General features: G+C 40.0%; 1 protein-coding gene across 7 annotated transcripts in view; it reads right to left on the bottom strand.

The window, feature by feature from the left end:
• The window catches only part of CHODL (chondrolectin), a 32,235-nt gene that overhangs the window by 14,780 nt on the left and 5,396 nt on the right, over positions 1 to 12,059 (bottom strand). For all 7 annotated transcript variants that reach the window (XR_013941467.1, XM_080564796.1, XM_080564795.1 and 4 more), the window contains exons 2-3: positions 1,218 to 1,530; positions 374 to 531 (exon numbers count right to left, since the gene is read on the bottom strand). Coding sequence is in view for 6 of the 7 variants with exons in the window: in XM_080564796.1 (XP_080420922.1) it covers positions 374 to 531; positions 1,218 to 1,530 (471 nt within the window). In the remaining variant the exon portion in view is untranslated. The remainder of the gene's footprint in view (positions 1 to 373; positions 532 to 1,217; positions 1,531 to 12,059) is intronic.

Genomic DNA, 12,059 nt, shown 5'->3' with positions numbered 1-12,059 from the left:
GCTGTAGGCACAAGAGATGCTCTGGTCATCGTACTTGATAGCAAGCAGAGGAATTAAAAAATGGCCATTTAAAATACTTAATGGAGAATAAGCTACTGAATGAGTTGAAGTAAACCTGAGAAGGCGTGATAGTGAAGCTAACCTTGAAAACGTTCTTATCGGATACAGACAGTTTTATTTAAATTATCAATAAATAGATACATTACATCCTCTATTAATATCAACTCCACCACTCACACGCCAAAGGAATCAGTATCATGGGCAGGTCTAATGGTATGACCACATGACATTTGCAGCTTCCCTCATAAAACAAGAGGCATTGTTTTTCTAAGAAAGGGCCCCACCTGTGAAATATGACTTTAGTGTCACCTACCTGGGCCATACTTGCAGATAAAATTGTGCTTCATGTTGCATCTGTCATCATTCCACTGATAAAGATATGGCCCTCCCAGACCAGGATTTGCAGTTGGCTGATGATACATCACAACACAGGCTTCACTTCCACAGGAAGGCTCATCTGTGTACCAATTTCTAGCAGTATACATAAATAAAAAATTTTATATGTTGATGATAAATTTCATCAGAACATCAAGGAAAGCAGTTAATATCAATGAAGAAATGTCAATCCCAGTGGCCCCACCATCTTCAAAGATAAGCTGCATTTCCCACAACACCTCTGTGAAAGGAGTTTAGGGCCTGGGCTACAAATATCTGGATCTTAAAAATATTAACAATAATAATAATCTGGCCAAAATCATCACTGCAGACATAACATTCTGCTGCTTTCTTGCCCATTTTCATTCCTATTTGACTCTTACCTGCCCCTGTGAGCTGTTGTTGTTCTGGCCTTTTTCTTCAGAAAATTAAAGTGTTTTTTTTTTTTTCAAAAGACAGGGTAAAACCAGAATGATTTGAATTAAATAACACTTATTAATTTACTTGTTGGCTGCCTGCCTGATCTAAGGTGGCCAGTCTTGCAGAATTTGTCTGAAATGAGAGTAAGGACAATTTTAGACTGGACCTACATTATGCCATCCTTCCACAGATTCAAATCAAAAACCCTTGCTGCCAGCTCTCCTTTGGAGAATTTAAGGAGTCATGCTGTTAACTTCATGGGGCAGCAAGTCTTTCTGCTTCTTTCTCTACAGACTTGCCAGGCATTTCACCCTCCTTTTCTTTCCATGAAACCTTCTCAAGAAGCAGTTTTACAGACTTACCTGAATGGTGAAATACTTCCATCAGCCCACTGGTAGAGGTCAGGGCAAGCGCTTGAGGTGGCTAGTCCATCACTGCTTCTCCACAACCCAATCCAGAAATCTCCATCAGAAATCCCAGAGCCTGACTTTGTGAGGTTTTGCAACATGTTCTCTATTAATTGTTGCTCAGCTTCACTTTCTAAGCTCAGTAAAGCCCCGCCATCAATTTCACAAGCTTGGCGGGCCTCCTGAAAACCCACACGTCTAGACAAGTCCTGGAAATAAGCTATCTTGTAACAAGAACGCTTGAAGTCACCATAGCACACCTTTTGACCTGAAAAAAAAAATATAATAAAAAATAGGTGGGTGAGCATATTAAAAAATATGACAAATGAGAAGAAGAAGAAAAAAGTATAGAATAGCATGAATACAGCGATGCAGAAGGAGAGCAGACTTTTTCTTGAGCCCCTCTACGGAAGGACTACGGAAGGTGATACAGAGACACTGCTGGAAAACTTAGCTTGAATTTAACATAGCTCATATCCCACTAGTACATAGGAATCTATGGCTTTCTTCCCAAGGCTTCTTAAACTGTCTCTGAGAAACTGAAAACTCCCACCAACTTCTAGAAAAAATGTTATCTTCTTTAATGACTGTACCATCAGGTACTTTTGTTAAAGCTAAGATTTGGAAGGTGGCTTTTTCTATCTATTTCATAGAAACGGGCCAACTCCACTTCTATTTGGTAATCAAAACTATTTGACCAGGAAAAAGTTTAACTTCTCAATTTTAGTGGAAGGAAGAAGCTAACACATTCTTGGTTCTGCTATCTGACCTTGAGAGGCTGCTTTCACAAGGACTTCATAGCTACTCTCCGCTATAGCATCTCTAAATACAACCTCTAGGTGTATGTGGAAAGACAGCATCGGTTCCTCTAAGGGTACATGATCAATTACTTCTTCAGTGCAAAAAGGAATAACAAAAAAAAAAAAAAAAAGAGGAAGCCATAAACAATATACATGCACAAACCTGGCAGACAAATGTAATAGAGGAAAAGACAAGAAAAAAATACTTGTCTGACACAGCTGGAGGGCAATTGAGAAACTCCATGTAAACAGGACTTACCAACTGGTAAGGATGCAAACCTGGGGGACCAGGATGTTGGAGGGGGGGGGCGGGGGGAATGGGGTCAGTGGGATGATACACACTGAGGAGGGACTGTGCAGGGTTAGTGACTGGGGAGGAACAAGGAGGGAACAGAACGGGGTATAAAAGCAGCTAGTCATGTGTAAAATGGGGCCAGTCAGTATGCTTCCCTGACTGAATCCTGCACCTCATGACCGCAGTCTGTACTGTCCTCTTATTAAATCTTTCCTTAATTATTTCTCTGTGTATTCTCACTCTCTGTCCTGTGTATAGGTATGCTTTCAGCACTAGCTCCTGGAGCAGGCAGCATCTCCCAGCCAGGCCACGACCACCACCACCACCAGGAGTGGTGCACATCCCAAAAAAACAGCTTCTGGGGAGGACTAATGTGAGGCGAGTGCAGGGCTACATGCTGGCAGCTGGAGTGGGGCCACGGGTCACAACCTGTGCGCCTGGTGACAGCTGCTAGGGAGTGCAAGTGTCTGTATCTTTCCCAGCCTACTGTGGGTGGGGTGTGCACATGTATTCATCAGCAAACTTTAAGCTGAACCAGGCAACAAGTACCAGAGGCCTTGGGTCCAGGGCAAGGGCAGACGTTCAGTGCTGGTATGCCCAAGGGGACTTGCAGATGTGGTGTAGATGAGGGATGAGTGTGTAAAGTGAGCTTCAAGCTGGGCCAGCTGGTAAGTATGGGACCTGTGAAGTGGGTAATGGGCCTGACATCAGGATCCAGGCTGGGTGCTAGACACACAGTGGGACTGTGCTGGTACTCGAGGGATCCTGGCACGGTACTGGGTAGAGAAGGGCCTTGCTGGTGTTTGAGGGATCTGCTAATGTGTGTGTGCTTGTGAGCTTGAAGAGTGCTATGTGTGTGTGTGCACACCTGCTTTCACTAGGGCCCTTCTGGGCTCACAGAGACAACAGGAGGAGCGGACACAGCCATCTGTTTATCTATAACATGTGACCCACATGTGGGTGCTGCTGAAGGCAGCGCCTGGTCTGCAGCAGTCTGTGTGACCAGCCCTGTCTGTGTGTCTGTGGGACACGTGCTTAGCTTTGCTACAGGTTGAACCTGTAAATAGGACAGCTGCAGCCGCATCCCGCAGCCCCAGCAGGGACCCCAAGCACCAGGCTGGACTCCAGGGACCAGGCAGGAGAAGAGCAGGAACCAGAGGTGCTGGAGGTGGCAGCCACACTCCTAAAGTCCCTTAACACAGTCAACAGAAGCTCCAGACATTAGCAGATATCGCAGTACTATCCAGATACCACAAAAAATCCCTACTGTGCTTTCAAAAAGCACTCGATCTACTGCATTCACAAAGGTTTTCCCTTGCCCTTCAGAGTTTTGTCTGTAAAAAATAAAAAAATTAAAAGTCAAATGATGAAAGAATGTCTTTTCCTTCCAGTTATTAGGCTGAGAAAGGCAGATGCCCTTTTCCTGAAATGGAAAAACAATTATCTTTAACTAGAGAGATTCTCTAGAGCTTATTCAACATATACAAGATGTGATACGAGCAAGCTCACTTATCAGATGCTACTGAACTCCAGTGAGTTTATTTGGAGGACACAGGAAGGGTTCTAAAAAGTATGTAAGGAAATAAACTAAGCACCTTTTAAAAGATCAGTTTTTCCAGTATGTTTTGTTACCACTGCGAAATAAACTCTCCTACATTTTTCAAACTAAATAAGAATTACTGAAGGATACCAACGTAATAAGAACTACATTATCTAAATTACTTATAAACCAGACAATTTTTTTTTTTCTGTAACATTGAATGTAGAAAGAGCCATAATCCTAGCTGGGCAATGGTGCTGAAAAATCAAGGGGAATGCACTTCATTACAGATGCATATAAAATAATGTGTTTCTTCATAAGACTGCTTTGAACAAAAATTAAAAAGAACCCCTATTATCAAAGTAACAGAGTGATAAATCTAAATGCTCAAAAGAGTGAAGTACAAGAATGAAAGCTGCATATGAAATCACAGCTCAACTCGTTTATTTATAATGTTGCAATTAAAATTTTCCTAGTGTTGACACAACTTTATTTTTCCCAGGAGCTTTGTATCATTGACAGGACGGATTGCACAGTGAGGAAGGAGCTGTTCAACATTCTGATCCTCATCACTGGGTGACTATGGCTTATTGCCAGAGTACACATATGTACATAAGAGTGCAAGGTTAGCACTGAATTATGTAAGACGGTAATCATTCATAAGGAACTGGACCACACCCCTCCCTGTAACTAAAGATTGAATTCAAAGCTTTAATTCAAGATGTATAAGCAGATTTAAGGAGGTTCCTTTGTCCATTGTCTTGCTGTTTTTATTTCCTAGACAATTTTTAGAAAAACTCCAATAGAACTCTTTCATTTGGTGCATGTGTTCTCCTTGACATTAAGTAGTAAAATCAGGTAACAAAACAAGCAAATTCAGGTAACAAAATATCTCTGCCATGATTTCTGTTCAAACCACTAAAACGAGTTGACCACTATAGATGTCAATGCCTTTGCTGCACCTCCCTGTCATGGGAAAGGAACCAGCTTTCCATCCATAGCATCACACTTCCACTCCCCTGCCTCTTATGTTTCTCATGCGCCTGAAATGCCCCCTCACTCTCCATTCCCATGCACTTTCCCTGTTCTTCTGTTACTGCCCTAAAACCTGAATTGAATGACCTCTCCAACAGGAGAAATGGGTCCTTGCTGACCAACTGACCAAGCTTCTTCAGTGTACTTGTCCTCCAGTCAGGTGCATGATGACTAGTCATGTGCTGCAAGGAAATTTAGGGTGCCAACTAGCATGTGCCATTTCTGAGCTGCTATAGAGTGTGTGCCCATAAGCTGTAAGCTGCACTGTATGATGATGCACCTTCCATATTGGACCAGTGTTAACAGCTCCATCACTGGCACCAAGCTGAAAAAAACATGGGACTGTGCGGAGCTGGGAGAAAGATGGGTACTTGTCATGCACTGTGGCAGCAAACTGTACAATAGGTGCTACTGCAGCACTTGGTATGATCCTGTTTCATGAAGCCCAGTAACAGCTTGGCACTGTTAATGCACCCTGTGCAGGGAGCCTTCTTGGCACCATCCAGAACACAGAAGTAAAGGCCCAGCCCATACCCAAGGGTTTATCTAAAATGGTTAGTGAAAATCTGTGTGTGAAGATTTGTACGCTATTATTTCTATATAATTCAGACTGATCTGAACCATTTTTTGTAGACAATATTGTTATTGCATATATTTGTGCATTGTTAACTCTAAAATTCTGTATTATAAAACTAAAAAATTGAACAAGTGAAACTTCATATACAAGCTAACTTTTAAGTTACTTCTCTTTCATAGAATCATATCCCAAGTTGGAAGGAGCCAACAAGATTCATCAAGTCCAACTCCTGGCTCCATACAGGACAATCCAAAAATCAGACCATGTGTATAAGAGCATTGTCCAAATGCTTCTTGAACTCCAGCAGGCTTGGTGCTGTGACCACTGTCCTAGGTAGGCTGTTCCAGTGCCCTTTCATGTGTTGCCCTCTACACACACATACGCATAAAATAAAATTAAAAAAGAGTTTCATCTTTACAGGCTGATCATTTGTACAAGAATATACATCAAAACAAAAACAGAAAACAGCAAGCAACTAAGAAATATTTGTGTTTAAGACCTAACCTGCGTGAATGAAGTCTGATGCAGAGTAGTACGCTTTCTGGAAGAAGCTGTGAATATTTTTTGTTCCAGTTAATTTAGTTCCTGTGTTTAGGTAATAACCCTCTATGAATCTTTTCTTTCTTCTTTTAAAGGAGACTTTCATCTGCTGTTGTGGAGCTAGTTCAACGTGTTAATGGAAATCTGCAGTTGTGCATTAACAGCTGGCAAATCAGTTAACATTTTAGTGCTCTTCTCAGAGCATGCTGAGATGTCAAGCTTTCAAGCTTCATTTTTTACAGCTTTGTCTCACTACTATTTTATGAACTACAAAGCAGAAACAATTTGCTAGTGAAAATGACAGAACGGACCACGCTGTATAGGAGATAAGTATGGAAACATTAACTATAGGCTATTTCAACTTTTTCTAACATCTTTATGGCAGTCAACACCCTACTGTTAATCCTAAAGCAACATTTGCTATTTCAACACTACTTTAATTCCAATTTTCCTATCACAGCAGAATAGAAATAATTTTGAAAGCAAGTCTATTGGATGAATCAGAATAAGATACCTATATTTATTCACTTTACATAGTAAGTTAGGCTTTTGCAACCCTTCCACACAGTTTGCCCTAGGCTGTCTGAGATGAAAAAACAAACTTGAAAGAAAACATTGTTTCATCACAGCACATCCAGAAAGAAAAAAAAGATGTAAATGTGTTTAGTCTTCCCTTGAAGAAGAGACTAACGATCTAACTAATGCAATTAATAAGATCTAAGAATTCATTCTCACTGTTATCCCTTACAGATGCTCAGACAAGTTGATGTTTCAAACCACCCTATCTGTAGATGTGAAGGTGGAGTACTTAGACCCTTCTTTGCATGGAGTGTATTAGCTCCTTAATCCTAGAGCAACCTTCACTCTCCCAAGCAGGGCAGCTCAGATCCCAGTCAGAAGGCATAGAGAAAAGCAAAAACATGCACTTGGCTTGCTGACATAAACCCACATCTTAACTTCTCATCAACACCAGAGCTCTAATAAGTCTGTTGAGGGAAGAGTGCTATGTTGAAGCAACAATTAATTGACAGAATGTTCCCTTTTCTCCCTCCCATTCTTGCACTGCAAAACTGGAAGGTTAGGTCTCCCCAGTTTCCTCAGAGAGCAAACCTGGATGTGTTTATGTTTTTCTCCCTTTCCTGCATATACCAGCCGTACAACAAAACTCTGGCCCTGTTCCCTCAGCCTTAGCAATTCCAGTTGCCTACTGCAGAGAATCTGATTTAAATTCCTTTTCTCTCACTTTGTCTCACCATCTCTGTGGCTGAAGGAAGCAAGGGTACAGTACTTGCTCTAAGAAGTGCTAACCACCATTGCATTCATATGGCTCAGTTTTCATCCTTGGGTGTCACACAGCAGTTCCATAATAGAATGTTTTGGTAACATTGAGCCAAATCTAGCTTTAGTTCAAATACTTGATACTTAGTTAAACCATTTCTGCAGGTAATTTTGCAAGAAAAAATCTCCTTTGAGAAAAGGAGGAGCAAGCAAATATTCAGCTGGTATTTTGATCAATTATGCCTCCATTATGTTTTAATAATGATGCCTCATTAAACAGAATCAGTAATTTCCTTTAGGTCCGTCATGACAGAATTTATGATGATGTCACTGAGGACAAAAATTACTAATGAGTACCCATCTCAAAGAGTCACCTCTCTAAGTGCACAGGCTCAGTCCCATCTACAACCCATTGGCCAAGAAGGGCACAAAGGTTATTTTGAGTAATGAACGTGACTCAGCTTGAAGTTTTGGTAATCCCAGATAAAAGACAAGCTCCCTGCTGGTAAATCCCATCTCCCTTCCTCTTGAACCTAATAAACTAACCTACAGTCCATGGCTCACTTCAGCTACCATCAGTGTTCACCTAGATTTGCAAGGAACAGTAGGTGACTGTGCATAGCATGTGTAAAGAGCGAACAAAGGAATGTACAAAGCCTGCTATAGGAAGTCCCCTGTTTTCATACTGACTTTTTTCTTCACTAGATAATGGATTCAGCAGAAAAAGCAGAGGAACATTTGGTGCAAAGAAATGTGGAACATTTAACACTAACCAGAATCCCAAAGGCCAGAATGAGGCTGATGGAGGCCTCTGAAAATAAAGTAACAAAGACATAAGGACTTCTGTGAAAGAGATCATGAAATAATAGCATGATGGAAGTCAATGCAAATTAGCCAAAACATTCCACTGGCTAGATATATTTCTCTGCTTGTGTTAGGCAGTCCAGGCTTGGTCTTAAACTTGTGTGTGTGAGCACATTGACCTCAAGGGCTCTGTAACCAGCATGCAGGACAGAGGGTGTTCCACAACAAGTCCCACTTTAGAATGTGGTCAGGTTGGGCTAAAAGGAACGAAAATTTCCTAGTCACAGTTTGATTCAAAGCTAATACATCATGTCAACTATCCCTTGCAGCATTTAGTCATATTTTGATTTGGTTCAGCTGCTGGTCATGTTTTGATATGTTGTTGTTCATGTTTTACTGCATCATGCTTGTATCCATCCAGTCTACTGAATTCGATTTGTATTTTTGGTGAATCTTTTTTGGTACATTAGGTACATTTTTCCTCCCACCCTCTTCATATCTAAGTCTGCAGAGAGAATAGTCACTCATTGATGTACAGCTTTTTTCCTGAATTAGGGTTTATACCTTAACTGTCATAATACAGTTTCTCTAAAGTGATGTTTATTAAAAACAAACAAGAAAAAAAACTTTCAAAGATTCTGAGTTCTCTTTAAGTATTTATATAAAATATTTGAGGGTCATTTGTCTTTTAAGTAGTTGTACTTCAGGGAGGTATTTGTACAGGCAGATAGTCCGTGTGCCTATCATATGGTCATTATCACATAAGTGAAGTTTCTTAAGAGAGGCTGTCCTTCTCTTAAGCAAAGCTTATCTATGACCCAGAACTTTTACAATAATTTTCATAATAGAATCTGTTTCTTGACAAATTCTTATGCTTTAGCATGTAAAAATGATAGATTATTTGGCCTGTGTTTGAGAAAGAATGGAAAGAATTTACTTGTCATTTTATAGATGCTACCTATGCGTCTGTCTTCGGCTATTAACCATTCCATATTCTGTGAATCAAAGATGATGATAGAGGCCTCAGACACCTGCCAAACACCCATCTCTAGAATTAATGCACAGAAAGAAAATGGGAAGAGGGAAGTTGTAAGAAAAGATACTGTATTATACTGTTCACACTGCAGTTCAGTACCATTGAGCAGAATATGGAGCTACACAAGAAGCATTTGTCTTAGTCTATTCCAGGTCTTATTTTCCTCTTTATAGCCATGGGAATTGATTTTTGGTTTATTTATTGCTGAACAAGTTTCTATATACCAGCATTTGCTATTTATGCTATTGTGTTGCCAAGTGCTTTTGGGGACAAGGAACTGAATGGGTTATTTCTGAATAACAACTGCTCTCAGACAAATAAGACCTACACATTTACAAAAACGAGCCATCAGAAAGGTGACAGTTCTGTTTGTAAAATGGCATTGGGCAGTGCTTATTTGGCTATTAAAGATCATTAGTTATAACCGCCCCCTTCACTAACACCTGGATTTTTCCATCTGGCTGAGTAAAAACACAATTAAAATGACACTAGCTTGTTCTAGATGTACTGGGAATTGCAATACCTGCCCTCATGAAAGGCTGTCATCTTCCCCAAGCAGTGATAGGCTTATTCACTTGCTTTACAAAGCAAATAACACACATTTATTTCTTGTAGTTAGCTTCACAGCGCTGGCACACATGGCACACTGCTAACAGAGCTGTGAAGAAGGAGCTTGATATCACCATCTCATTACGGACGGTGAAATGTTGATTAGATTCTAATTATCCATGCAGAAAAACATACAGTTACAATTATGTGAATCAATACAGGGTAAGTGCATTCAACTAGAAAACAAATATCCCTTTTTATGAAACAATTAAGCAGTTTTAGTTGCTGGTTTGTGTGATATATAGGCATCAAAAAAAATCTTCTAAGTATTTCACAAGTACTTCCCCCCTTCAAATCATTAAAGTCCTAACAGTTTTCCTTTCTTTTAAGTGAAACATATCTACTTTTGGCATCAGTTCTGCTTCAGATATCTAGCACATCGTAAATTTAAAGCCTGAGATCCATTTAGCTTCTCCTGTAATAACTGTTTTCCTTTCTTCTGATCATGTGAACTTTACAGGTATATATCACAGGACTGATCATGACAGACAGCCATTTGCTTGGATAAGGAGCCAGCGCACAATTGCACTGTCCTTGGGGTTCATCATGCACACAAAGTGCTGACAGAGTTGCTAAGACAACCCCCTAAAAATTGCAAGTTGCCTTCCCTTTTCCCATGTGAAGGAGGAAAAGACTGATGTCAGACCTAGTTTCCCCCCCTTCTGTCTCTGATAGGTCTAGCAATGCTGTCGCTGCGAGCAACATGCTCCTTGGCATTTTACAATATATACACATACTTCCATTTCCCCAGCAATGAATTATGCTTATTAAAAGAAATCTACAAAGCTACCCAAAGTATAACACTTCATAGGTACTAACAACCCTATTCAATTGCACAGATTCAAGCAGGGAGGCTAATGATAACACCCAAATGCCAATGGGGGCTGTTTGAGCCTATTCAAAATAGGAAGAAATGTATTAGAAAGATTTATGTATCTACAAGTCTGCTCCAAGATATGGATTATTTACCCAAGACTTAAAACACTTACTGCTGAAACCCTTAGCAGTGTTTTTGCTTGATTGTTTTCATTTTTCTGAAGTCTTCTATATACACAAACAGTATATATTTTCATATAGAATCATAGAGTTATATAGGTTGGAGGAGATGTTTAAGATCATCAGGCCCAACAATCAACCTGACCTACCAAGTCCTATCACTAAATCAAGTCCCTTTTGACCACTTTCTCTGTGAAGAAATTTTTTCAGATATCTAATCTGAACCTTCCCTGGCACAGCTTAAGACTGTTTTCCCATGTCCTATCACTTCGTCAAAAGAAATCACTTGAGAAAAGAATGAAGAGAGAAACACCCTCCTTGCAGCAACCTCCTTTCAGGTAGTTGTAGAGAGCAATGAGGCTGATATATCACAGCATAAAGACACCAAGAACGTTCCATCAATTTCAAACATTTCAGCTGTTTAACAAAAAAACTGAAGTACTGACAAAAACACTCTTACAAGACTGGCAAATTAAGTCTCTTCATCACTAGTTTTCGGTGTGGCTGTAAAGACCAGAACAGATTTCCTAGATAATTTTAAGACAGGCATGATGTGGCAGCTAGTAAATTGTTCTTAGCATTTTGTGAAATAAAACCCAAAACCATTCTATTCCAACCCAAACCATTCTATGAATCTATGAAATAGACCTGATGGAAACTGTAGGGTCTGACACGTGTGCCAGCCTAGGGGAGCATGGAGTTTACCTTATCTCCTGTTCCCCACAAGCAGACATTTTCACATATACCTAATTTTATATACATCAGTAGATTCCCTCAACAGGATTTCCTCACAAGCATAAATTTAAACATTTCTGAGGCTTTCTGCTCATTGCTCATTTCTTACTTGTCTCTAGAAGGGAATAGCTCATAAATCTTTAGTCATTAAAATATTTTTTTGCTATTCAGTACCCACAGCAAGCATCTGCCATTCTCTTATTCTTTTTCAATGAAATTTGAATTCCTTTTTCATGTAATTATATTTTCATGCGTTTGCATCCAGAGACCTATATTTACCACAGATGTAAGTAAAATGTATATACGAATGTGATATTATATTCATTTTTTTGTTTTGTGGACTGAAAGTTTCCTAGAGTGGATCACCTTACATGCATTGCAGTATGAGTGCAACAGAGTGATAACTGATGACCTTATTGCAGTAGTCCCGTAATTAAAAAAGAGAGCAATAGACAAGTCCTTGCTCATTCACCTTCTATTCAAAAGAGAGGGGGGGGGGGGGGGGGGGGGGGAGAGAAAAAAAAAAGCAACTTTCCATATGTGGGAAACTAG

Source organism: Anser brachyrhynchus (assembly GCF_964034855.1).
Source record: "Anser brachyrhynchus genome assembly, chromosome: 1".
In the NCBI taxonomy this organism is placed as follows: domain Eukaryota; kingdom Metazoa; phylum Chordata; class Aves; order Anseriformes; family Anatidae; genus Anser; species Anser brachyrhynchus.
The sequence above is the reverse complement of the archived record's forward strand: the minus strand, read 5'-3'. Positions and strand labels throughout refer to the sequence as shown.